Source organism: Canis lupus, chromosome 6, assembly GCF_048164855.1.
Source record: "Canis lupus baileyi chromosome 6, mCanLup2.hap1, whole genome shotgun sequence".
NCBI lineage: Eukaryota > Metazoa > Chordata > Mammalia > Carnivora > Canidae > Canis > Canis lupus.
Window position 1 is genome coordinate 51,199,758 of NC_132843.1, and position 27,812 is coordinate 51,227,569.

Below are 27,812 nucleotides of genomic sequence, written 5' to 3' on the forward strand. Positions count from 1 at the left end.
AGGGCGCAGGAAGGTGATCACAGCTGTGGTAGTGGCTGGTTGGGTTTTAGGGAGAAGTAAGGCCGAGGCAGGGAGGTCCTTCTGGAAGCTGGTGCAACTCTTGTATGTGAGGTGACTGGGATGGAAGCACAGGGAATGGAGGGGAGAGAAAGACTTGCTGGGAATCGGCTTTCAGAGGACTAGTGTGTGACAGGGCAGGTTCACGTGGCAGGCAACAGAATTGTAACAACACAACTTGGGAGGGATTGGCAGGCAGAGTTGCTGCAGGTTTTTCTTGCCCTGGTGGTAGGAGTGTCTTAGGAGGAGCGAGTTACCAGATGTTTGTGGAGACTGGAAGTTCTGGGGGTCCCTGAAGAAGACCAGGCTCTACCCCTACTGTCCTGGGAGAATAATCAGCCTTCTGTGCTGACTGTTAAAAGAAGAGGCTGCCTGGCCATGAGGGGGCTACAGAGCCTTGTAGGCAACTGGATGGGAGTGGCTGCAGATGCAGGAGGGGCTGGGGGCAGCTGAGTGTTCAAGTCCTTGAAGGGGGGCTCTGAGGAGGGGTGGGTGGGGGAAGGATCCTTCCATGGCCATGGCATGGGGATGGCGGTGGTGGGTGAAGGAGCCCCTAGTTGAAATACAGGCCCTGGACATCAGAGGGGAGCACCCACCTATCTGCTCTGGTGCCCATCCCAGTACCTGGTCTTCTCACTCCTAATCTCCATCACTATGACAACTGTCTCTTCCCTCAGTTCCTTACTCAGCTCGGGCCTCTGCATAGAACCTGTTTGTTCAAAACCCCCCAGGCTAGCTGCTGCTCTGGGATGGAACTTCTACACCCTCTTGGCCACTCCCTCCCTCCCTTTCCTGTCTTTTTCTCCCTCTTTTCCTTTCCTTACCCTCTTTTAAAAATAATCTTTTGAGGCGAAATGTACATAACACAAAATTAACCTTTTCAAAGTGAACAATTCAGTTGTATTTAGTGCGTTCACAATACTGTGCAATAACCACCTCTATCTTGTTCCAAAATATTTTCATCTCCTTGACCAGTGTCTCCCCAGTCCTCCTCTCCCTATAGCCCCTAGCAACCACCAATCTGCTTTCTGTTTCCATAGATTCATCTGTTCTGGATATTTCATATAAATAGCATCACGTAATATGTAACTTTTTGTGTCTATATTTATTTTGAATAGCAGGTAGATTCACAAGGTACATAATTGAAAAGTCAGTAGATACGCAGTGAAAAATTCTCTGCTCCATGGTCACCTAATCTTTCTCCTGGAGGTAAAGAGTGACCTCAGTAGTTTTTGTTTGTTTATTCTTTTTGTTTTTCTATCCTTCCAGATACAGTTTATGCAAATATAAGTAAATGTAGATATGTCTACACACATTCTCTCTGTCATCTACTTATCTCTTTAGGTCTGATTTTTTTTTTCTCCTAACAATATATCTTGGACATAATTCCATATCAACATATAAAGAGCTTCCTCCTTCTTCTTTAATGACTGTTTTGTATTCTTGTGAATGGATATACCATAATTTATGTAACCATTTTTCCCTGATGGACTTTTAGGTTGTTTCCAATCTTTGGGTATTATAAACAATGTAACAATGAGTCACTTGCACATGGGCCAATATATAGATAAATCAGGAGTCTGATATTTTGGTTTCGAACTTTGATACATTTAGGGAAAAATAAGAGTGGAGTCCTGTTATATTATATAATAAGGAACATTCATGGATTGGGAAATATTGGGAAAGACACTGTGCAAAGCATTTTTAAGCAGCTTTTATTGTGTGATACAATTTATATACCATAAAATTCACTCATTTAAAGTGTACAATTTAATGTTTTTTAGTATTTTTCAGAGTTATGCAACCGTCATCATAATCGATTTTAGAACATTTTACCACCCCAGAAGAAACCCTTTACCCACTAGCTATCACTTCCCATGCTCCTCTGCCCCCAAACGGTGGAAACCACATTTTCTTCTTGTCTCTGGATTTGCCCATTATGGGCATCTCATACAGATGAAATCATACGATATGTGGTCTTTTATGTGTGGCTTCTCTCCTTTAGCACAATGTTTTCAAGGTTCATCCATGTTGTAACAATTGTCATTATTCCTTTCCTTTTTATTGAAGAATAATATTTCATTGTATGGAATTACCACACTTTGTTTATCCATTCATCAGTTGATGTATATTTGCTTATGGTGTAGGAAAGCGGTTCAGTGTCATTCTGTCTTACATGAATCTTCAGCTGTCCCAGCATCATTTGTTGAAAAGATATGCTATGCATTTTATACTCATTATCTCATTCACTTCCGGTAAGACTCTATGAGCAGGTATTACTAATATTCTCCTTTTACAAATGAAAAAAAACAAGTGTTAGAAAGATTAAATAACTTTTCCACGGTCACTAATAAATGGAGAAGTCTAGAATTTAAACACATGTCCTCTGATGCCTGAGGATAAAGGTCTAAAGGATTTTGTAAGGTGTAAAGGCCTGGAGAAATGTGTTGTTGTTGAAACCCTGGAAGGAATAAGCTTTCCAAAGGTGAGTGTGTAAAGAGAGAAAATAGAGGGTAGACAACTCAGCCTTGAGAAATACCCATTCTAGGTTTGGGAAAAAGAAAGGAAGCTAAAGAACTGGTTGTTGAGACGGGCTCACGGGACCACTGCTTCTCAGACTTATGGACTTCACAGATGTAGTTTTCACAACGTAACAACTAATACTTTGACATTTTACCATACTATGTATGCAGCTCACAGAGGTATCAGGGCAAGGCACATGAACAGAGTTATGGAAGACGAAAATATTTATTATGCTAAGAATATGAAAAGAAAACCCTACATTTTCCTATCATTATCATTCCAGAAAATCAACAGATTTTACAGAAAAAAGAACAATTCTTCCCACATGTGCATATTATATCAACACGCATGCATTACAGCTTGTCATATACATCATATTAAATATTTCCTAAGCATTCATCTATCTGTGCCATGTAGGTACTGTGGCATTATTTTAGTCTTTTTTCATTTCCCTGATAAAATGGTCAAACCTCACCACAGACTGGCATTTTTGACTTTATCCACCTTGACAGCAGAAACTGAATATTTCTTCATTGGCACATAACATTCAATAAATGTTTTCCAAGCGAATTACAGACAGACTAAAAGAATGAATTTGCAACCTTGAGAACAAGAGAAAGAGAAAGTTTTAAGATGGTCACGTGTAATGTTCCTCAGACATTATATAACTACTAGCATAGCTGCAGAACTAGTAAAATTGGCTCCAGTGCAAATCCTAATATTTTGTCTCCTTTCCTCTTCTAGTCCCGAGAACAACTCAAAGTGCTTCCCTCCTCTTTCCAGCAGGAAAGGAGGTTGGTCTCTAACGTTCCTTGAAGGCAGGGATAATGTCCGTTTAGTTCTACATCTGCATGTCAAACATCTGGTATTGTGCCAGGTATTCAGTAGGTGCTCAATCAACGTGGAAGGAATGAATGACTATGTGAGGCTAAGTCAGTGGGGAGACAGGGAGGCTGCCCTGGAGAGGGGACCTGGAGTGATCTCCCAGGGAAAAGGGACCAGAACCAGGCTTTCCCTGCAGTAAGGTCCACACACGCTCGCATCCTGCCTCATGTAGAGCTGCCTCTCCCTTCCACATCAGGCTGAGAGAGCCTGCATTAAGAGCTCTGCTATAGACACAGCTGCCTGGGCTACAGGGTCTGTAAATCTCCTGCTCTGGTAATTTCATCACCACTAAACAGAAAATCTGTTCACTGATGCTTTGGTGGCAGGCTTGATTTTCTCCTATTTGGAAACATGTCTTTTTACATCTAGAACTAAGCTAACATTTTCACCTAGGCAACCCAAGTTCTTTGACCAGGCCTGGGAAACAGAAAAAATGGGAGCCCCTATGTCAGATGCCTAAATCCTTAAAAGCTGTAAATCAAGCTAATCAGTTGTTCAATAAATTATGTTTGATCCTCCTACATTGACAGATAAGTATGGCTTTTATATGACTAAAAATTGGAAAAATATCAAAGATGACAAATATCAATTGTTATTACCAAATTAGACTATATTATAGTAATATAAATTCAATTTCAAAATAAAAGCTATGATTTATTTTTTAAAAATATTTTATTTTTTTTAAAGATTTATTTATTTATTTATTCATTCATTCAGAGAGAGAGAGACAGGCAGAGGGAGAAGCGGGCTCCATGCAGGGAGCCCAACCTGGGACTCGATCACAGGCCTCCAGGATCACGCCCTGGGCTGCAGGTGGTGCTAAACCGCTGCACCACCAGGGCTGCCCTATTTATTTTTTAATGAGAGACACACAGAGAGAAGCAGAGATATAGGCAGAGGGAGAAGCAGGGTTCCTGCAGAGAGCCTGATGCTGAACCTGATGCTGGACCTCTGGATCACGCCCTGAGCAGAAGGCAGACGCTCAACCACTGAGCCACCCAGGTGCCCCAAAAGCTATTTTTTTAAAAAAGATTTTATTTATTTGAGAGAGAGAGAATGAGCAGGGGAGAGAGAGAAGCAGGCTGCCCATTGAGCAGGGAGTCTGACTCAGGGCTGCATCCCAGGACCCAGGATCATGACCTGAGCTGAAGGCAGAGGCTTAACCGACTGAGCCACTCAGGTGCCCCCAAAGCTATTTTTTAAGTTTTCAAGAGCTATTTTTCTAAAATATTAAAAATCATCCACAAAAGTTAAAGGAAAGAAATATAATTTATAATTAACATGTTAAAAATTAAATTTTAAGTATTTACAGTTAAAATTTTTGACTTTGAAAATGTAATGAAATCTTTTTAAATGTTATTATGAAAAAGCTATTTGTTTCCATGTCTTTGAATTAGTCCCATATTCCATGTATGTTATACCTAGACGTACATATATACACATTAGAGAGTAATATGAAGTGTTTAATAATGAAAAATATTTCTTAGCCTCTGTGAACCGTTGCAATTTCTGCACTAATTTTTGGGAGTACCTCTGGAATTTTATATTAGAGAAACAGAAAAATGGAGACTTGGTGCTGCCAGGAAACAGCATGCTGTTATATAAGCATCTATTGCATTCAAGGTGCCTCAGTGGAAGGATATGACAGGTGGATTTGTTTTCTAAGTGTTGCCCTTCCTGCCAATCTGTTACAATTCACACAACTGCAAAAGCATTCACGAAGTTTCTCCTTCCCTCCTTCCTTCTTTCACTTAATGATATTTACTGAGCACTATTTTCTAGGTGCTTTTCTGGATTGTCAGGATAAAGAATGCGTGGAACTGTGAGGACCTCACAAGGAGACGCTTGAACATGAATAACGGTAATAGTGTGAGATTTAAAATGTGGTGGGAGCACAGAGGATGGAGCAACTGCCGTGTCAGTGTGGGCTGAGCTGGAGAAGGCTTCAGAGGAGATAGCAGAGTAGAACTGGCTTCCATTAGATGCCACAGGATGCCTACCGCATTCCAGGCTCTCCCTGCACACCGCCACGTGTACTTTGCACAAAAACTTTCAGAGGTACTCATTCATGTCCATTTTACAGACGAGAATATTGAGGACCAGAAAGGTTAAGGAACTTGTTCAATGCCACATTGCTGGTAAGCGATGGTTATATCGTTCCAACTCCCAGATCTTCCTAACTTCACGATGGATGAACTTCCCACTCTGCCTGAGTATTTGAGGAGTCTCGAAGGATGTGTCGGAATTTACCTGAGTGGAACAAGGGGGGTAAGGATCAACAGGGAAAACACAACAGCATTTTTTAAAAAAATTTATTCATGATAGTCATCAGAGAGAGAGAGAGAGAGAGAGAGAGAGAGAGAGGCAGAGACACAGGCAGAGGGAGAAGCAGGCTCCATGCACCGGGAGCCCGACGTGGGATTCGATCCCGGGTCTCCAGGATCACGCCCTGGGCCAAAGGCAGGCGCCAAACCGCTGCGCCACCCAGGGATCCCCACAACAGCATTTGTTATTGGAGATCTGAGATGTAAACTAGAATTATGCCTAAGCAGGTTTGAGTCTCCATACAGATGAAATCACGTTAAGGGGTGTAACTACAGCCATCTGAGTGACTTGAATAGGGTCCCGAGCAAATCCCTTTGCCTGATTTATAATTCTTAACAGGACCAAGTGCTTGGTAACATCTCAATTCTCTCCACCCAGACACACATTCCTACTCTTTCACTAGTGTTGTATGTGTGTGTGTGTGTGTGTGTGTGTGTGTTGGGGGGGGGGTTGTTGGGGGCCAGCAGCGGGGCAGATTCTCCAGCGTGTGCTCCCGGCAGCCTCACTGTGGATTTGCTTTTCTGAGCCGAGCTAATCTTGAAGTTAGCTTCCCAGGCATTCCCGGGCAGCGGCCCGAGATGAGATGCGAGCCTGCGTGCTGCCTGTCCGGGGCCTGTCCGGGGCTACGCGGGCCACCCGGATTCTCCCGCGGGGGACCATCGGCGCAGGAGCCGGTTCCAGCGCAGCTCCGCAGGCTACTAGGCCTTTCCCCACGCCCTCACCCAAGTTCTTCAAGTTTTTGCCCAGATCACACCTCTAGCAGCGTTTTCAGTTGGGATCACAGTAGCTCGGTCTAGACTAAGTCACAAGTGATTTAAAAATAAATCGTTTCCCTGGAAGCCACCTGGAGTAAGTTCAATCTAGAGCAGGCTGTGCGGCAACGTTAAGGAGAAAAACACTCCGACGCCTGGAAGGGACGCAGCGTGGGTGGACCGAGCCCCGAAGGGCCGGGAAGGGGGCGTGTCCGGCTTGGACCTCGGCGCGGGAGCAGCTCCAGGCGGGGCCGACCCCGGGGCCGATCCCGCCCCCCCCCCCCCCCCCCCCCGCAGTCGGCCCGGGAGCCGCTGGGCGCCTGCGCGGGCGGCCGCCAGGTGGGCAGGTACCTGGGCGGGGCGCGCCGTGGTTGGCGGGCGGCGGCGGGGGCGGCCCGGGCACCCGGAAGAGCCGCCGACTCCGCGGGCGCGACAGGCGCAACAGGCGGCCGAGCGGGGCTGCGCCGTGCGGACCCGGCCCGGGATGGACAAGCTGAAGAAGGTGCTGAGCGGCCAGGACACCGAGGACCGGGGCGGCCTGGCCGAGGTGAGCGCGCTGGCTGCGGGCCCGCGGGAACCGGGCGGGGCTTCCAGGCTTTTCCTGGAAAGCGGCGCGGTCCCCGTGCGCCACCCACCCCCGTGCACCCTCCCCGTGCGCCCCCCCGTGCCCCCCCCCGCGGGTCCTCCCCGTGCGCCCCCCCCCGGGGGTCCTCCCCGTGCCCCCCCCACGCGGGTCCTCCCCGTGCGCCCTCCCCGCGGGTCCTCCCCGTGCCCCCCCCCCGCGGGTCCTCCCCGTGCGCGCCACCCCCGCGGGTCCTCCCCGTGCGCCCTCCCCGCGGGTCCTCCCCGTGCGCCCTCCCCGCGGTCCTCCCCGTGCCCCCCCCCGCGGGTCCTCCCCGTGCGCCCCCCCCCCGCGGTCCTCCCCGTGCGCCCCCCCGCCCCCGCGGGTCCTCCCCGTGCGCCGCCCCCCCCCCCGCGGTCCTCCCCGTGCGCCCCCCCGCGGGTCCTCCCGGCTCCTCTCGCAGGTGCCGCGCTCCCGGCCCTGCGCCCCGGGCGGTGCTGCCCCGCGCCCCTCTGCGGTCCCCGCCCGAGCGGCCCACTCCGGAGGGCGGCGCCGCCCCGGGAACGGCAGCCTGGCGGAGGGGGCCCGCGTCCCGGTAGGTAGCCTGGGCCGGGCGGGGGGCTGCAGCTTCCCCTGCCCGCTGCCCGCTCCGGCGGCGCTTAGCTGTGGCTGTGACACTCCCGCCCGACCTTGGGCACCTGTTGTCGTTGTGACGCGTCTCCGCCGCCGAACCGGGAACTCCTGGAGGGCAGGGCCCGCTCTGGTTCCCCTGAGCCCGCCGTCTGCCCGGGACCGGGAGGTACTGCCCGCGCGTTTGTGGGCCTGCTGCGAGAGAGGGCCGGGGCCCACCTGGAACCTGGGCACTCGGGCCCTGTGTTCTAGAGCCACGCCGAATGTTCACTTCCTATTTCCAGTGCTTTTTTTCGCCTTTGTGTTTGTTTTCCTTTCTGGATGACAAAATGACATTTTACTTTGGGGTGTGCGTTCCATGGGCCCCAGGTTTCCCAGATATAAACTGAAGGTGTTGAACGTTTGAAACGTTAAGGCTTCCTTCAGCTCGAAGCCCATGTTTTCCTTCTAACCTGAATCGGTGTCTCTCGTGGTTTGTTCTCAGCCAACTGCTTTCACCCGCTTTTGCCGTTGCTGATTTCTTCTGCATTTTGTGTGACGCTGCTACCTTCACCTCCTCCGTGAAATCTTAGAACTCAGAAGCTTACTCTCTGAATCTTCATCTTGAAGAAGTAACGCTATAAGAACTGAACTGAGTATTACAGGAATTGGAGTTTATCTTTTTTTTTTTTTTTTTTAACATTTCAAAACAGCTCTGTGGGTTCTTTTGTAATTGGTTGCCTTTATTAATTGGTCAAGGCTCAGGAGTAATTTCATGAATTGTTTTGGTTTTGGTTTCTGGCTTCTGTTATGAACTGTGAAGTCAAACCCCAGGCCCAGCCTAAGAGAACTCGGTAGTTGACAGTCATTTGTATCTGAAAGCATTATGCCCTGTGGACTGTCATTCATCACGCTTTTATGAGCAGCTAGGGTTCAAGAAGGAGACACTTTATCATCCTGAAGACGCTTGGGGGAGGAGTGTTGACAGATGATGCAGATATTATATATTTAGAAAATAATCATGAAGCAGACCCTTAAGAATGAGTGATTAGTACAGACTGAAAATATAAATGCTGAGTTTTTTTTTTTTTTAACCTAAAATGGTTCATGCCTGTGTTGGACATAGTGAAGGGCTTTAAAGTGTTGTAAGCTCAGCCACCTCTTAAATCTATTTAAAAAAAGAGTGGGTGCTGCTCTCTTGTTCTGAAGTAGTGTTGTCTATTTCCTCTTTCCAGGTGTGATTTCCAGTTTACATACATCAATGTAGCCATTTCCTGAGTCCCAGACTCCTGGGAAACATTTTGTAGCTGGCTGAACTCATTTTCAGGATTGTTTTTGGCTTGATTTTTACTAATTTGGGCTTCCTTTAAATTGTTGGTATTGATTCGATTGTCTCACATTTCCCATGGCTTGAAGTTGGCAAAGCTGGAGAACTGTGTGCTGAAATTTCTGTTTTGTAAGCTGGGCTACGTGGCCTACAGGCTCTTCAAATAAAATTATTGCAGTTGTCAGAAGGCACCATAAATGAGTGCTTTTCAAATTTTTATTCTTTTAATGTGAACAATAAAAGCATGACTAGTTCAGTTTCTCCTACACAGGAAACTAGGTATAAAAACTGCTTGGCAGTGCTTCATTACGAAGAGCCTTATGACGAGGTTTTTAATTGATACCTCACCATCATAAATACGCCTTCAACCTTTAGTTTTAGTGGGCTTATTTTTAAAAGTATAGGTTTTATTTTTGCCATAAAGAATTCCAGGGATGAGGAAGGAATGAGTGGGATCTGGTTTGAAAGTCCGGGAATGAAGCAGATTCCTTTCTCACCTTCTTCTGGTTATCAGCCCTCTTTCCTCAAACAGTTCTTAGCTTTCCTTCATTTTGGCAAGAACCTTTCTTCTCTCTACATCCCAGAGTCAAAGGGACCTTTGTTCCTAACCTCCAATCAGACAGCTTGTGTGCAGATTGCCTGCAAATTCTATCCAGGTACTATTTTAGCCTCTCTAATTTCCAGAAAGTGCCCCAGCACAGTTTCCAGCAGCCACGAATTTAGAGAGGCATTTTCTATCAACTGAGTTCATTTTTGTAAATTGGCGAAAAGGAGTGCTTAGCTCTCACTGAGACCAGTTGGAAGAAGTGGAACAGCACTTTCCTCTTGCTGTGACCAAGCGTGTAAAAGACTTGCAGTGACTCTGGGTGGGAAAGCACACGGATGAATAGTTATCTGTCCCTCTCCCCCCATTTTGCCAAGTAGGATGACGTGTGGATGGAAATTCAGCTTGAGGGACTTGTAGAATCAACATGTCACTTTCCTTTCTGAAGGAAGAAACCAGAACTGCTTTTTCCTTGTGTCAGCTTGATCTTTACGAGGACTGGAATCTCACTGTCCTGTTGAGACCTTTTAGTACTCTAAATGCCAAGGCCACCTCAAACTTGACACTTAACCTTATGGTTTATCCTCTTAAAATATCCCTCCTGATGCCAAATAGTGCTCGAGCCATGAATCTAATCCAGTTCTGTTGCCACACTTGTCTCCCTGTGCGCAGGTCAGTTCTTACTTTCCACCTTGGCAAAGTAAGCTCTTTGTTTCTTGCATGAGTAGGAAGAGTGGTGTCTTCTGATTTTATTTTCTTCTTGATGGCATCTTGAATATGTTAGAAGTCAGACCTGATTGTCCAGGTGCCTGTCCAGCCTGGTGACAGGGCATCATGTACCTCATTTTGGAGGAGGGGTTTTCCTCAGCGTGGAAGCAGGTGGCCCATCTGTGAGGTCCCGATATCCTGTTCCTACTGTGTGTTACCATCCCCAGTGGTGCCTTTCTGTGCAGTGTCCATTGGTGCCACATGCTTCTGCAAGTGCTGTGTGTGTGATGGGGAATTGCAGTGTCATGAACCCCCTTTAAATATGTGTGAATAGAGGCGCGCCTGGGTAGCTTAGTCGGTGAGGCATCCGACTTGTGATTTTGGCTCATATTATGATCTCAGGGTGGTGAGAGCGAGCCCTGTGTCAGGCTCTGTGCTAGGCGTGGAGCCTGCTGAAGGTCCTCTATTGCTCCTTCTGTCTGTCCCCCTCTCCCTTTCTTAAAACGAAACAAAAATATATGATTATATATAGTTGGAGGAAAAGCTGTTTTGATAACCTGCCCTGAATACTACCTTTCTCCCGAAGAAATGAAGCCATTCTGTAGCAATGCTGGCCACCCCTGGGAGAGCCACTAGTCCTTCTCTTCAAGCTTCTAGTTTGGTAGGAAGTTTGGAGACACGATTGAGAACAGTCCCTGAGCTGGGAACAGTCAAGGCTGAAGGAGTTGCCGGTCCAGCGGCCCTTGCAGCTTCTGCTACCACTTTCCTTCTTGAGCTGGTGGGAGTGTTTTCTGGCAGCTTTCTCTCATTGCGGGATGGAGACTGGGGGGCCAGACAAGGTGAGCCTTGTGTGAATACACTGGCTGGCTAGGCAGGACCTGCAGTCTCAGTGGCAGCTGCCTGTCCCCAGCTTGAAGCAGCCATGGCCCCTTTCATGAGGTGGACAGACTAGGAAGGTCTCTTGCCTAAGTTCTCTACACATGGGGGAAAAACTTGTGGGGGCTACTTGCAGGCTGCCCTGTTTTAGCAGAGCTGTTTTGGGAAATCTTGGCATCCTCTGAACTTTGCTCTGGGGAGGGATTAATTACAGTCAGATGAGTGGGGCAGTAATGAATTAACTAGGATTTGTCTCCCACTTGGGTGACTTGGCTGGTGCCAGAAGTGAATAGATTCAGCTGAAAGCCCTGGCACAGATGACAGCTGTTAATCCTTTGGGCTCTCAGAGATGCTGCTGTCTGCTGTCTTGCCCCCGCTTGCCGGGCCCCTGCCTGGCGGGGGTCGTGCCTGTGCAGTTGTCCTTGTCCTGCCACGGCTATGGCAAGGGTTCTGGCTTCTCTAGGGCCTACTGTCTTGCCTTACTGTGTGCGAAGTGGTTGTGCTTCAGGTGGAGAGTTTCCACCTCTGGGGATGTTCATCTAGAAGCTCAGTAACCTCTTAGCCGCTGCTGGAGAAGATTCATGGATGGATAAGGAGCTGGATTCCATGACTCGGCTCCTGTAGCTCTGAGTGAGTGAGTCGGATTCTTTGCTCCTGCCTTCCTCAGCACAGACTCACACACTACATCTCACTACTAAATCTCATTGTTTTTGGTGCTCAAATATGCATATACATGTATGTAATCAGTTTTTAAAAAATTTCAGGTTGTTGAGGCATCTTCATTAAGCTGGAGTACCAGAATAAAAGGCTTCATCGCGTGTTTTGCCGCAGGAATTGTCTGCTCACTACTGGTAAGATGTTCCTCCCCCCCACCCCCCTCAGCTTTTCCCCACCCTGTCCCTCCTTCCCTCCATCTCTGTTGTTCACTTCCTTCTCTCTTTTGCTCTTTGTGAGAAGCATGGCTGGGAGAGAGAGATAAGGGAGGTGCTGAGGGCGGTGGGAGGGGAGAGTGGGTGTCTCTGTCCACCCTTGATTATATGGCTGTGGCAGGAGGGCTTTCTCCCCGTGCAAACGCCCTGTGCTTTACCTTCCAGGGAACTCTTCTGCTCTGGGTGCCCAGGAAGGGACTGTACCTCTTTGCAGTGTTTTATACCTTTGGTAACATCGCATCAATTGGGAGGTAACTGTTTATTTATTTTTAATCTAACCATAGCCAATCACTAGATGGGACAATGGGTGTGGATTGTGCTCAAGGAAGATGAAGGAGGATGCTTTATTTTTTTTAAATTTTATTTTTTAAAGATTTATTTATTCATGATAGACTCAACAGAGAGAGGCAGAGACATAGGTAGAGGGAGAAGCAGGCTCCTTGCAGGAAGCCCGATACAGGACTCGATCCCAAATCCTGGGATCATATCCTGAGCCACCCAGGTATCCCAGGAGGATGCTTTAATAGTTCGAAGGATGTGGTGAGTAGTAGTTAAAATACATCACATCCCCCCCAAAATAACATACATCTTATATCCTATCCCTTCAAAATATTTTAGCATATATATGTATTTTTTAAAGATTTTATTTTGAGATGGCTGGGTGGCTCAGTTGTTTAAGCATCTGACTTTGGCTTGAGTCATGATTTTGGGGTCCTGGGATCTAACACTGCATTGGGACTCCCCACTGAGCCTGCTTCTCCTTCTGTCTCTCCCCCTGCTTGTGCTCTCTTTCAAATAAATACATAAATAAAATCTTGTTTTTGAGAGGGAGAGAGAGGGATTGTGCATGAGCGCATGAGGGGTTTATAGGGGAGGAGCAGAAGAGAGGGACAAGCAGACTCCGGGGTTAGTGTGGATCCCGACACAGGGCTCGATCCCACAACCCTCAGATCATGACCAAAATCAAGTTTTCGGACATTTAACTGACTGAGCCACCCAGGCGCCCCACCCTGATATTTTTTATCTTAGTTTATTTTTGAAATCCCCTGGGATAAATTTATTGTGATTTTTATATATGAGGGAACCGTGGCACACAGTGGTTGAATGATTTCTTCCGGCTTGACAGCACGATCCTCTCTGCACTCTGGCCTGCAGCTGCCAGAGATTGAGTGGTGGTTTTAAAAGGCTCACCGCACCAGAGGCTGCAGGTGTGATGTATTATTATTCTGTCCAGATAAGACCATCTCAGACCTGGCTCTTGGCTCATGAGGGCAGGGCAGCTAACAGAGTACCCCCTGGAGGTGGACAGCCTATTTTGCATGCTGCAGGTGCACAGATATCCCAGGTCAAGTGCAATTCACGCTTCAGCCACACTTGTATGCTGATGGCACCAGTCCTGTTCCCAGCCGGAAGTGCTGGCCTGACTTCTACCTGCTTGGCCCCCTGGAACCTGAACTCTGTGACCCTTCCTTTCCTTCTCCTTTCCCTTGTATGTCAGTGAATGGCCTCCGAGTCCTGGGCGTCAAAGCCCTGGACCCTGTTATTACTCACGATGGCTTGGTGCTGACCTCTTAATGGCTCCTTCCTCTTTGTCTCCATGGCTGTTGTCCCTGACTGTTGGGCTCACGTGCTCAGTGAGTAAGCCTTGATCACACCCTGGGCTGGGCTCTGAGCACTCACAGACAAGTGTGGTTTGCTTCCTGCCGCAGTGGAGCTTACTGGGCAGCCAGGCAGGCGGACAGATAGATGAACTGATAACCTAATAGGGGGTGGAGAAAGACTGCTCAGGGAGGGGTGGCTGTCATGCTCTGACCTGGGGAGTGGGAGGCACCTGAGCTGCCTAGAGATGGTGGCACTTGAGCTGCTCTTCGCTCTGGCTTGTATCGCTTCCCACCTGAACTACTACAGGGTTCCTCTGCCAGCTTCTCTGCCTCCTTCATTCTTGTCCAGGCCATTTCCTACAGACCTGTAGAGAGCCGTTTGGTTGTAGCCCTGTCTCCCTTTCTTTAGTGGTACCCATTCCCCCTGCAGGTGCATGCATGCAGGAGAGGCCCTTTGAGATGTGGCTTTACCCAGTCCCACTCCCCAGCCAGGCTGACCTTCTTGAATCCCCCCAAATGTCCTTGTGTCAGTTCTGGGGCTAATTTCTCTGCCTCACGTGCTGCCCCATTACATCTTCCTCTTTGTATCCTGCCCCCTCCATTAAGCGAATCCTTGCTTTGTCAAGATTTGGCTCAGAAGTCACCATTTCTATTCAGTGTCTCCTCTTACCTCTCCCCACCCCCACCCAGAATCAATGACCTCTTCTTTCCTATGGGACTCTGCATATCCCAATATATTTATATGACAGCACAGATAGCATTTTATTACACTGATTTTGTTACAAGTCTCTGAGCCACTTGACAAGGGCTGTACCTCTGCTTTACCTATTTGTAATTGTTCCCAAACCTAGCTCTGTTTTGGGCTGCAAATATTAACCAGATGTTTGAGTACACAACTCTAGTTACCTTCTAGAAGCTTACTTTATGAATGCTTGTGATAGTAAATTGCTGGCTGTCAGAGATGTCTAATTTTGCCTCTAAAGCCGTCTCAAATACTAACTTTTGGAGGGCTTTGCTTTGGGCAGACAGTGTTGGTTGAATGTAGAGTCTGTAAATAGAGTATAAATACAGGAGTGTGTTGGTTAGTGCAGAGAACTATTTAGCAAACCCTAATAGGATCGCCTCTTGGTAGCAATGCTTACAGAAGTAATAAAGGGATCAAACAGTTATTTCCAGGATGCTGTCTAGGAGTTTATGGCTTTACTTATAGTCTGTTATATTTTTGTATATATGCTACATTTAATTTTTTTTTTTTTATGATAGTCGCACAGAGAGAGAGAGAGAGAGAGAGAGAGAGAGAGGCAGAGACACAGGCAGAGGGAGAAGCAGGCTCCATGCACCGGGAGCCTGACGTGGGATTCGATCCCAGGTCTCCAGGACTGCGCCCTGGGCCAAAGGCAGGCGCTAAACCGCTGCGCCACCCAGGGATCCCTACATTTAATTTTTATGGGCAGCCTTGGCTCTTGCTTCTTGTTCACTGTTGGGTAAAGAGTGCACTCAGCTCAAATACCTGAGCTAAGAGTGTGGCCATGAATTCAGGTTGAAACTTAATGGCGCTTTAAAGAGAGGTGGACTTACTTTTTAAATTTGTTTTTACCAAATACCTGGTAGCTCATATTAAATGCTGGCTGTTACAGGCAACTGCCGGGGTGATGCCACATGGGGTGATGCCAAAAGTGATGCCACACTTTTGCCAGGAATCTAGAGACGTGAGAGACCCAACGCTTGAGTTCAGCCTGGGGGTCTGCTCTTATTATTTTATTTTTATTTTATTATTCCATTCACGTGGAAATCACTAGATGTCTTTTGGCACTTTGGATCTAGTAGATGTGGGTTTGAATGCTGGCTCTCCTAGCTTTGTGACTGTGGATAAGTAAATTAACCTTTCTGAGCTTCATTTTTCTCATCTCTCAAGTAAATAAGTGTAATAACACCTAACTCACAGAGTTACTGGGCTATGAAATGAGGTCAAGTGTGTCCTATCTAGCATTTAGCAAACACTGAACAAATAATAGGTGATACCATCAGTAGAATTATTCTCTGGAGACTATGAAAGAAAGTGAAATGCTCTACTTTTTAGTATCAGCAACCTGAACCTGTCAGGTGTGGTTTTTCTTTTTTAAAATTACCCGAGTCTTGAGGCACCTGGGTGGCTCAGTGGTTGCCATTGGCTCAGGTCATGATCCTGGGGTCCCAGGATCGAGTCCCGCATTGGGCTCCCCATGGGGAGCCTGCTTCTCCCTTTGCCTATGTCTCTGCCTCTATCTTTGTGTCTCTGATGAATGAATAAATAAAATCTTAAAATTACCCAAGTTTTTGGTTTGGTTTGTGGATGGTGAAGGAGGCAAGGTGGCAGGCACCTCTTAGAGGGGTCCTGTAACGTGGTTCTGGGTGTGGTTCTGGAATCAGACGCCATGTACTTCCAGCGTGAGGAGTTGGGGGTTCCTGGGTAGGTAACAGATCGTTTGGGGCTTCAATTTCTTCTTCTGCACAGTAAGTATGATGATTCGTGTCATCACCGCCACAGGTTATTAAAGGATTAGATGAGAAGAAAGCGCAAAAGGCCTGTAACAGTAGCAGTTGGCATGTAGTAAGGACTTCTCAGGTGTCGACTGCTCTTGCTGCTGTGATCACCATGGGTGATCCTGGGGGGTGATGGAGAGGCAGCGGGGCGTGCCTGGTGCAGGTCTGGTCTGAACGGCTTGTGTATGTTTGCCTTTTAGCACTGTCTTCCTCATGGGGCCGATGAAGCAGCTGAAGCGAATGTTTGAGCCGACGCGTTTGATTGCAACCATCATGGTGCTGGTAAGGCCTGCCTTTCAGCTGCACTTGTGAGATAGGACTTTTTATTTTTGCTCTATGGAATCTTTTTTCATCTTCAACCTAAAAACCTCTTTTCTTTATCCTTTCATCTTAACGTACTGCCCAATGCCTGTAACCACTGTGGCAGAGGGAGAATTCTGTGTCTGATGATTATTCCCCTGGTGTTTTGGATGGTGTATCCTGGCAGCTCTGTACCCCCAGAGGGCTGGTCAGAGTAGCCGAACAGATGTGGTGGCAAGAGAACTGGGACGTCTTCCTGGTGACAGGTGAAGCCACCTGGGCAAAGCTTGGAGGAAGTACTTCAGAGTGGCTCCACTCTGGAGTGGGCGTCTGGTGTCCTGGAGCTCATTCTTGTCTCAGCATTATCTGACTGTGCCACTGTGTGTGTTTTTGTCCATTTTTCTGATGCGGGTCTGCTATCCTCATGGCCTGTCACACCTGTTCCCTGCTCGGGCAACAGTGCCTTCAGCGTGTCGTCCCATTTCTCTTTGGGCTGCTGTCTTCTTTGTGGCTGTCAAAATCATTCCAGACCACATTCACTGGCCTTCTGTTACAGTTACCTTTATTGCAACATCTGGGACTTGATCAGTGCACTTTTATTTTTAGTTTCATTTCTGTCCATGTCATTTGTTCAAATGGTAAGTTCTCTAGGGCTGTGTCCATGTTTGCTGTTGATTACATGTCCTTTTGGAGCTTTGGACACAATACTGGACACAGAGGAAATCTTTAGGACATATTTATTGGTAGCTACGTTATAGAAGAGGTGAGGACAGGTGTGACCGTCAGCTCAAGTGCCGTTGTTCTCGGCCAGTCCTGGATATGGATGGTCCAGACAAGTCTCTTGTAGAAAGAACTTTCTAAGAAAGGACTCAGAGAAGGTGTTAGGTGACATGTAAACAAATAACCAACTGTCTGATGTCTCATGTTACCCTTTGTCCTTGCGTGCCTTTTCTGCTCCAGACACAAGTTTTTTGATGGGGGTTAAAATACAGAGGTGTATGTTCTACCTATTTTAGTACATTTGAAGGAAAAGATGGATCGATGAGGGTGACCGACCAGTGATGTGATTTTATTTTCTGGGCAGAGAATTTGGGAAAACTTGAAAGTCAAAGAGGATTCATTTCTTTTTATTCTGCATCAGTTCTTATTTGGCTGATTTCATTTCATTGGGACTTTTAACTCTTCTGCCAAACATGGGTGCTTACCTGGGTCCAGTGCTTTGAAAGGAAGGATACCTTTGGTTGTGGGGATCATCACAGAATCTGGTTACTGCAGTGGGGTGAGGATTTTAAGTTTGCCAAGAATGGTGAAGTCTTAAGAGTATTTTCCTCCATGTTGTCATCGTATTCATTATTGTTCTTCCCCTCTCTCCAGTTGTGTTTTGCACTCACCCTGTGTTCCGCCTTTTGGGTAAGTATGTATTTTAATTTTCCTGAGTCTTTGTGGCGCGTGCCTCCCATCACAGCCTGCGCTCTAACCACCTGTTGTTCTTTCAGTGGCATATCAAGGGGCTCGCACTCATCTTCTGTATCTTGCAGTCCTTGGCCCTGACGTGGTAAGTGATGTTTTAAATACCCTCTGCCCACGTCCCTGTCTAACGCAGCCAAAGGAGATGAAATCCCACGTGGTGTGGGTAGGGTAGGAGGCTAGAAAAGCATAGAAACTTTTCAATTTAAGAATTCTCAATGATGCCGGTGAAATCAGACTCCAGAGTGAAATCCTGTTGACTCAGCCCAGTGCCGATAGATGGCATTAGTGGTCTTAGGTGGGCAGGGAAGGCTGTTTGCCTGCTGCAGTAGTTTTTAGCAGAGCTCATGGTTGATTTTGAGGTATTATAACTGTTATTCAGTCACTTCTGTCTGGTAGGAACAAAGATGATGAAGTATTACAGGGGCTAGTAGAACAAGGCTTGTGAGTCAGATAGGAGGAAGGCGAGTGGTAAGGAGCGATGAGTTACATTTGTGATGGAATGGATCATTTAGCAGATGCACAAAGAGGGAATTGTCAGCAGGAGATGAGGGATGGTGAATGACGAAAGGCAAAACCACATGGCTGTGGGTGGTAGGGTCGTGTGTGCGCTGGAGGCCGTTGGCAAGACCAGGGAGGGAGTTGTAGCTCAGGAGCCATGTGTAGTGAAAGGGGTGCTGGAGACCTTGTTCCTGGGGGCCAGGGGTGGGGTTATAGGTTCCTGTTCCTTCTAAACCGGTCCAACATCAGAGTGAGAGCAGTGCTGGCAGACCCAGAATTGATGGCTTCTGAGACATTGCTATAATCCTTCCAGAGTTTATCAGAGGAGGAGACCTGAACAGTTTCCATAGATGTGTGCTGCTTCAGAAAAAAAATGTTTTCTCTAGTGGAAAGGAGAGAGGACTGGAAGTTTTAAAGCTTCCAAAGATCAACTATATCCCTGTTTGGTGGTACAGAAAAGACCCAGAAATGGGTCTTTGGACTACAAGCTGAGCACCCACCCTCCCTTTTAGTAATTTTGGACTCTTGGATAAAGAAACTTCCCAAATGCTTTTTGGAATGTACTGTGCTCACAAGTAAATGAGGTTCTGTGTGTGGGGAGTATAAGAAGAAAGACTGGCCTGCTTTTAATGACACACATGTTTTGGGAGTAGGTACCAAAAGGCCTAGTTTGATGGCTTATATTTATATTTTGTTTTTTCCAGGGGGATGCAATTGGTACCCATATGTACATGCCTTTTCATGCCTATAGACTGAATTTGAACCTAGTTTTCAGAGGTTTAGCGTTTATATGGGCTTGAGCAAATGGCAATATCCCCTCCAACACTGTTTTGTGTTTTTCTCAGGGCCGACCAACTTACTACCTGCCTGGTACATCACGCCTGGTCCTTTAGGGTTGTGGTGTCCTCCCTCGTGGGCCTTCTTTGGGTGAGGGCGTTGAGCTACCAGGGATCACCAAGATATCTTTGGGCTTCGGTTCTTGAAGGATCACAGCTAATATTTTTATCCATAGTGTAGTTGGTAGTAGGGTTTTTCCTTTCTGTTCTCTCTTCTTTTAAAATTTATAGGAGAGAACAGAAAATTATCCCAGTCAGATAGATGTTATATTCTGTTGAGGATTTGTGAAATATTAGAATATAACTGATCAGGGTTTTATTTGGTAGTTTCAGAGTAGGGCTCTGTGCCTTCCAGATGTGTGGGATCTGCTGGCTCATTTGGTTAAAGCTGGTGGGGTGGCCCTGTGAAGCTGAGGTCACAGGGTTGCCTCTACATGGGCCTTTTGCTCTTCTCTGGCCACCGATGACACCCCCCCTGCCTTCATGCATGGCAGGGCATGTGTGTTCACATGTGTGTGCGAGTGTGCATATGTGTGCATGCATCCTGCACGCTGAGGAGAGGGACAGGGTCTGGGCCAATCAGGGCAGGTGCCCTCACAGCTCAGGGGTCATTCCTTCTGGTGACTCCCTCCATTTGATTTTGTCTCTTCTGTGTTCTCATTGCAGGTACAGCCTTTCCTTCATACCCTATGCAAGGTAAGACTAACTGTATTTAGGACTGTGACTTCTGTCACTGGGGGATGACAGTATATTTGCAAAGGGCCTTTTGTTTCGAGTGTTTTCAGAGAACACATACTATTTTATCATTACTAAAATTCTTTCAGACAAATAGGTAAATGTTGTATTCCTCTTTACAGCTTAGTAAGCTGAGGGTCCCCTCCATCCCTCCTCTGTGGTACAGGGACGATGGGCATTGGCACAGGACCACCAGTTCTGGTTGCGTGTATGTTCTCCTGTGATAGGTAGTGCGTATGTTCACATAATCACTCTTTGAACTTGTAGCTTTGTGGAGATCGTCTCAAAGGTGAATGTCACTTTGGTATCACTGAGGAAGGAGGGATCTGAGCTCATTTACTTGAAGTACCCCCATTGATGAGAATATTTCAGCAGAGTTCATGAAGGGAAAGTCAGGGCCAGGGTTCAGAGGACCAGAGTTTCCTAATTAGCAGTGTGACCTTGAGCAGCTCCCTGGACCCTTGTGGCCTGGGAGGACTCAGGGATAAGCAGAGTGGGCTGGGCCAGGTCATTGCCAGAGGCCCCTTCCAGCCTCCACACCTCCTTTAATTGTCACTTTCAGTGATGGGCTGGCCTCTCAGAACTGGCCGTGTGATCTTTGCCTGACTCTGCTCTCATGCAGCAGTTTAATTTCCATACATCTCTGTCATTACCTGGTAGCTAAAAAGCAGCTTTTCTTTAGCTGGGTTGAAAACGTGAGAAATCGCATGGGAGCAAGGGAGGAGAAAGAGCAGGCTTGCTTCTAATACATTCCGACTCTGCTTCTGACAGTGATTTGAAGATGCTGGGGAGTATCAGATGAGAAGTTCACAAGCCCATCAACATAAAGGCAGCCATGTGGCTTGGGAATGGATTCTAGGGGGGTAGCAGTTAGGAACTACTCTGCTGACCCAGCCAGTTTGGGAGGATGGTGGCTTGTCTGAGAAGAGTACAGTGGTGCTGTCTTGGGAAATAAGCCAGAACCTATCATCCCTGAGCATCCAGTGATCTATTTATCTGTTTGCTAACAATTTGAATCACGGACCAGTTCCATAATTTTCAGGGCGCAGTGCAAAACGTAAATGTGGGCTCCTTATTAAAAAATGATTGAGAATTTCAAGATGGCAACCACAGAGCATTAAACCAGGTGTGAAACCTTTGAAGTACAGGACCCAGTGAAACCGCACGTGGCTCTGGACCCATGAAGCTGGGCCTGCTTGGCGCTATCCTTCAGGACTGCAGACTTGACCTGGGTTGGCATTTACAGAGCTTACGTACAAGTGATGGACCAAATGATAGAAGGTTGCTGTAGCAGTGAGTTTTATGTGCTGAAGTAGTGGGCCAGGATCCTAGAGGTAGGCCCTGCAGTTCTGTTTGTACCTTCCCCTGGAGTAGCCTTTCCACAGTGTTCCAAGGAATAGTGGTTACACAGTAGAGCAGGGTTCCATGGTCAAATAAGCTTGGGAAAGGGTTAAGCAAAATTACATGGGTTCCTTGTTACGCAAATTTCCAGGTCCTTTAATATGTGTGTTGTTAGCTGCCACGAGGGATCTTATTTGGCTGTAAAACCCTTTCTTGTGCAGAGTATCTCCTGGGACTACAGTACAGAGCATATCCTAAGAAATGGTGCTCTAGAATTATCTTACTATTAAAGCACTGTGTCCGCCCATGTAAATGCATTCACTCACCTCTCCCTCCCTTCGTGACTTCCATATCCTTCCTGTAAGCACAGCTGAGAGCAGAGGGACAGAGCAGGGGTGGGAAGCCCTAGCACGTAGCCATGTGTGGTGTGGAGATGGGCATGCTTGCCTGAATAGGACAGTAATTCATTGAGCACACACTTTTTCCTTGCATCTTGAGGAGTATGCTCCTGGGATAGGCCTGCCGCAGCAAGGTAACAAGTGCTCAGTCACTGTAGAAAGAATCTTTTGTGCTCAGGAACTCCGGAAAGCCGTCACTTAGTAAGTCTCTGCTGTTTGCTGAAAGAAAGGCCCAAGTAACTGTTGGATCTAATGTGTCCAGTGCATCTGGTGGTTCTGGTTGACCTCAAGGTGCATAATCCTACATTCTTGGTTTTTGATAATCTTTACATTCTTCTGGTCTTCCCTTTTGGTTATCATGAGTAGCTATCAGTTATTTAATACTTACTCTATTCACTGTATTAGTTCCTGCGACTGGTCTTTAGGGTAAGTGGGATATCCCCTTATACAGATGAGGAATTTGGAACTCAGTAAGACAAATGACTTGCCCACAATACTACTACTGATGTTGAAGTTGGTGTTTGATGCCAGGTAGGTCGACCCCATAGTCTAGGTGCTTTCTGCTCTGCTAGGTGCTACTCTGGGCACCCAGGAAATCTGCAGGGGCCTTTGGGGTGATGGTCTCCCATTGATCTTTATATTTTTTTTCTCCTAGGGATGCTGTGAAGAAGTGTTTTGCTGTATGTCTTGCATAACACATGGGCAGTTGTGCAAAACTTTGGAAGGCGCTGTGGAAGGAAGCTGGTGGACAGTTCTGTAAATAACTTCTAAACCTCTGTCTTACAGACACGTGCCTTTTCTCTTGCAGCAATGTGTTGCTTGTGATCTGAACATTTGAGGATTGCTTTCAGAGGCAGTGTTGTGTTCCCAAACCCAGATGTCTGTAGCACGGTATGAAAGGGGTTCTGTGTCTTATGGAGTAGAATATTTGTTACGCACCTGTTTCCTCTTTAGATGGTATTCCACTGAAATCTCCTAAATAAAACCCTCAGTAAGCAGCCACAGATCAGCCTTGGGAGCCAGTGCTTCCCAGGTGATGACAGGCAGCCCCGTCAGAGGTGGCAGGGGTACAGCAACAAGGGACAGAGTTTTGGGATCATCAGGGGCTTTGTGGACTTGCCCTCAGCATGGAGAGCGCCACCCCGCCTCACCCAGCATGGACGTGCTTCTACTCTGGAGTCTGGGAGTGCGTGATTCTGCTCCCCTCACAGCTGCATGCAAGCCCATGGACAGCCTGGTCGTGGAGTGACATAGCACAGGATAATGTGTTGTTTTAAAATCTGAACTGGTGTTGGCTTCGTTCTTTGGATTCCACACCTGATGGTGGAATGTGTCCTCTTCAGGACACGTGTTCTGTGCACGCTCTTTTTCTCTTGAGGTTTTCTTTCTGTCGCCCCCTTCACATATCTTTTCTCATGACCTCCTGGAACTGGATTGGGGACAGTGCATGGACAGAACAGACACTGTTTGCTCTTGCACAAGAGCTCACGGAAGCTGAAAATCTTGCTGCTTTCCACTGTTATCTTGTTTTCATTATTTATAAATGTTGCTTTTAAACTGATTCTATTTTCCGATCTCCGGAATGGGGCCAGGGAAGAGTGGGTGGGAAGACAGGGCCCACAGGTAGGAGGCATGCCTGTCCAGTGGCCTGGAAACAGTGCCCGAGATACAAACACTGGGGAGGGGGCAATGGACAGTAGCGTGGTTCCCTTGCAGCCCCTGTCTAACCACACATGCTGCTTGGTGCCCAGGACCCCATCTAGTCCTCACAAGAACCTTGGGATGAAGCGCTGATGGTCATCTCGCTGGGCAGTCATGGAAATCAGGCCCAGAGGGGTTAGAGGGCTCCCCCAAAGCGACAGTGGTGGCAGAGCTGGGCTGAGAGCCTGGGCTCCCTGGCTTCAGTCTCCTCTCTGGCCCCGTGTTTCCAGGGGCAGCTCTGGAGGCCTGTCCTCTATTTCACCTGTTCTCATTAGCCCAACCTGTGCCTTCCTTGGTCCCAGTCTCTTTATGTCATTGTGCTGTCTTCTGCCCATTTGCCCTTTGGGGAGGCTTCCTGCTGCATCTGTGGGATCTCCATTGTTCATTTGTGTGCCCTTTTAGCTCTTCCTTGCTGCCTGTCGTAAGTGCTCCATCTAGATTGCTAAAGTTCTTGGTATTGCAGAGCCTCTAAAGCAAGCCCGCCAATGAAGTCTCTTTGGGGTTGCTTTTCTGTTCTTTACCCAGGCCTAGCTCGTCTACTTGGGTGCTTGCTTTGGAATTTCCAAACCAAAGGCTGTGTGGCCCACTTGTCTCCTTGCTTGTGGCCAGTTGCTAAATTCTTTATCCTGTTGCAGGTGAGACCTCAGATGGGCTAGCCTTTTCCTCTGAGCTGAGGAGGTGTGAGCAGGTCCCATAGGGCAGAGTGAGCAGCCAGGCTTACCAGGTCCTCTCTAGGCTCTGGAGGGCATCTGGTCTTATCCCGAGGTTCCTAACCTGCCTTCAGCCAGGAAGGGAAATTATGTGCTACCGTCTGGTTTTGTGGAGTTTTTTCACATCTGACGCGCCTCCAGGAGATAACTCAGATCTTGGAAGCACTCTAGGAAGGGACCCAAAGGAGTTCAGGAGTGTCCATTGTTCTCTTTCTTTTAAGAACTGATGTGAGGCTGGCCTGTCTCTATGAACTCCAGCCAGCCTGAGTAACTAGAAGGCTGATGGCTCTTTTCAGTGTCTGGACTTGACTTTGTGGGTCATGAGGTCAAAATGCCTTTTGAGATGTCACCAGGGTTGTGGTAGTTAGTGGATGTGGGCTTCGACTGCACACAGGTCTGGGTGTGAGCTGTGGCTCAGTCACATAAGCTCTGGCTTCTCTGTTTAAAAATACCAGAGATAACAGTTCCTGCTGGATCATTGTCCGTCAGTGGGTGTGTGTCAGGTGCTTAGCCTGGAGCCCAGTGTACGTGGATGATATCTCAGTAAAAGGAAGGTATTAATACTTAGTCCCAGAGTAATCGATGACCTTTGAAGGTAACAGGTGAATGTATCTGATCATTAATTTATCTAAGAAATACGTATCTAGCATTATATGTCCAGCACGGTAGAGTTGCCAGGCATGGTTTCATTTAATATCCACAGTGACTTTGCAGGCTGGTGGTCTTGTTTCCCTTACAGAAGACAGGCAGAGGGTAGGGGTCTCTCCAGATCTCACCAGTAGAGGGCGGTGGTACTCATGTTAAAGTGCCTGCTTTGCCCTAATGTGAGGCCTGTGGCCAGTTTGCACAGACGGCTCCAGTCAGAACACTGGGCAGCTTTGGATGGTCCTGCCATTCATTCAGGGTCTTCTGGACTCCTGCATCTCCCTCCTGCCACCTCACCCTTTGGTTTTCCCTACACTTGTTTTTGTCTGGTGCAAAGTGGGAGGGAGAAATCCATGTGAAATCTGTAGAAAGCTGTTCCCAGGCAACAGAGCTGTTGCAAGAACCCTCCTTGTTGAGAGTGGGGAATTAGGGTTCAGATCCTCTGGCTTGCAGGCCGCCAGTGGTTTCTGTTTCCTGCCTCCCTCCCTCCTTCCCCCTGCCTGCCATCCTACCTGTTTACTGCTGAGGGAAGGAGAGGTCATTGCATTTTTGGCATGAAAGGAATCATTGAGATGACCCTTGCATGGCAAAGTGTGCTCCCTAGAGGTGAGGTGGTCCCTCCAACTGCATGTGAGCAGTGCCCTGAGCACTCTTCCCTCTGTGGGCACTGTTTTGGGGCCGTGCTAATCCCCACACCCAGACAGCCTTCTCTGGGCCCTCAGAGCCTGCTGTGTGGCTCTCTCCCACCCATTTCATTACCTAGCAGTTTCCTCTTCTGCCAGTCATACTTGTGGGCAACTCTGGCTTCCAGATCCTGTGTATGGCTGTGCCCCTGGCTGCCTCTGCCCAGGGCAGAGGTTCCCTGGGAAGGTGGGATACCATTCCCCATGGAGCATTTCCACTGGGTTGGTGATCTCAGTGCTCAGAACTTCTCTCCATCATTCTTGTATAGGGACTTTGGGGATTATCCCCTGACTGCATCTCCCTCCCACCCTAATCAAAGTTTGCTTGTTCATGAACAAATACATTCATGAAATGAATCTAAATAAATGACTTTTGGATACTTGCATTAGAAAAGATGATTAAGAAGTGGGGCATACCTTGAAAAAAAGGGTGTGGGAGATACTGGTTTGGCTGCTTCTGCTTTTGACGGTTCTCGAGAGCGACAGGTGTGGCGGTGTGACACATGGGTGAGTGAATTGGGAAACAGAACTCAGCCCATGGCTGTGCATTCCCTTCTCTGTGGGGTGGCCTGCCCACACCAGCCTGCCCTGCCTTCTCTTCCCTCAGACATCTGACTCAAGTCAGCTGCAGGATTGCAAACTGGTTAAAAATTTGACCCTCATTTTCAGGAAATAAATGAAAAAATTCTGTGTTTACTCAGTTTTTGGCATAGTTTATTTTAAAACTTAAGATTTTAGGGGGATGTTTTAAGAGGTACTGTAGTTTTTTTGCAGATAGCAGTTTTTAAGAAGCTCATAGACCTACGACTGAAGTTAACTACAGATTTCTATTGAAAGTCTTGATAGGATATTAAAAGAATTTAGAATTTTTTGATTTTTTGGAAATTCTTATTTATAAAGTCAGATGGGAGGTTAAATCATGTGACTTTATAGTGCCTCCTGATTCATAGTTTACAAATTATATGAAATTCTGAGATCTTGGGCATTTGTAGTGTAAGTGTGGTGCAGTTAATTTGATCCCAATTCCCTCAAGATAGGCCATTTAGTTCTACTTTGGTCTGTTTCCAACTCTTCCCTCTTGAGTCTCTGGAGCACTTAAGCTGTGTTGTGGGTTGCTCGGGTTTCTGTGGCGCAGAAAGGCCTCACGAAGCCTGGGCAGAGATCTCACACTAGAGCTTGTGAGTGGAGCTCAGTGAGGCACACGGGAGCCCCAGAGCCTTTGTTAATGCACGTTGACCCCAAATTCCATTCTTCCTAGCAGGAGCTGATGGGCTGATAATGGGCTTAGAAATGCACAAAACCTTTTCTGTGGGATGGGATGAGCTGAAAGCAGAGAAGAGTGAGTTCACCAGACAGGTGCAGTATCGTCCTCCTGTGGACCAGACATGGCTATTTGAAATGAAAAGTCAATCCACAGCTTTGTAATAAACACCTAATGCTGGTGTGTGTGTTTACAACAAGGTAATGTTACTATAGTTAGTATGAAAAAACTCAATAATATGTCACGGACAAACATTCCCTGATAAAAATGGGCTGCCTGGGCTTAACAACCTTGTGAGGTATCCTTCAAGACCAAATTAAGACTGGTATGTGGGCAGAATGTTCTCTGTGTGTTGAACTTTCCATACTGCAGGTAATGAGCCTTATTCTAAGTACAAGCTAATCATGTGTTTGTAAAATATCCTAAAGAAGAAACCTAGTTTACATTCAATCTTGTGGTCTTTCTGCTATGAGAAGTGTTTATTTTGCCTTTTTCACTATGTTTGCTTGACTTAGCCACCTTGAACAAGGAAAGGAAAAATTAAAAATCCTCTCGACCCTCTCCTTTTGCTGCTTTTGTAAATTCTGATTGTGAAGTTGGGGATAAAGATGTTTAAAAGCCCGTGGAGAATTTACATGCCTTCGGAACATTGTGCCTGTTCTCATAAGATGAGCTTTTAAAACACTGTTAAAACATGAATCAATTTTTGTAATTGTATAAAGATACTCAACTCAATTTTGAATGCTGGTGATTGCAGAACTGAGTTTTTTATATCTAAAAATATATTCTTATGTGCTACTTTTGCTACCTGGATATTCTCTTTCATACAACAAATGTTTTCTTTTTACTGATGCATTTTGAAAAGAAAGAATTTTGCTGGTAATTAAGCTGTTTTTTTCCACCAGACATCATAGACCTACCTTAATCTTAAAATTAAGACCTGTTCTTAATTTTACTTGTTTTGCTTTTTGTTTCCTTCTCCAATAAATGATAGCATTTTGATCTTTAATAAA

General features: G+C 46.9%; 1 protein-coding gene and 1 long non-coding RNA gene across 3 annotated transcripts; one reads left to right on the forward strand and one right to left on the reverse strand.

The window, feature by feature from the left end:
* Window positions 1–1,755: 1,755 nt before the first annotated feature.
* Window positions 1,756–8,630, reverse strand: LOC140635608 (uncharacterized). Its single transcript, XR_012032947.1, has 2 exons — window positions 7,803–8,630; window positions 1,756–5,715 (listed from the first exon to the last, which is right to left on the reverse strand). It is a non-coding gene; the product is annotated as an uncharacterized lncRNA (long non-coding RNA).
* SFT2D2 (SFT2 domain containing 2) lies at window positions 5,262–27,812 on the forward strand. 2 transcript variants are annotated; one of them, XM_072830496.1, is made up of 9 exons: window positions 5,262–5,523; window positions 5,636–5,733; window positions 11,933–12,019; window positions 12,263–12,348; window positions 16,422–16,503; window positions 17,896–17,931; window positions 18,018–18,076; window positions 19,992–20,021; window positions 22,455–27,812. In XM_072830496.1, exons 1-9 carry the CDS (start codon window positions 5,448–5,450, stop codon window positions 22,492–22,494), a joined length of 594 nt encoding a protein of 197 aa, XP_072686597.1. In that variant the 5' UTR covers window positions 5,262–5,447; the 3' UTR covers window positions 22,495–27,812. The 2 variants fall into 2 exon arrangements, with proteins under 2 accessions (XP_072686597.1, XP_072686598.1); XM_072830497.1 differs by lacking the exons at window positions 5,262–5,523; window positions 5,636–5,733 and adding an exon at window positions 6,929–7,089.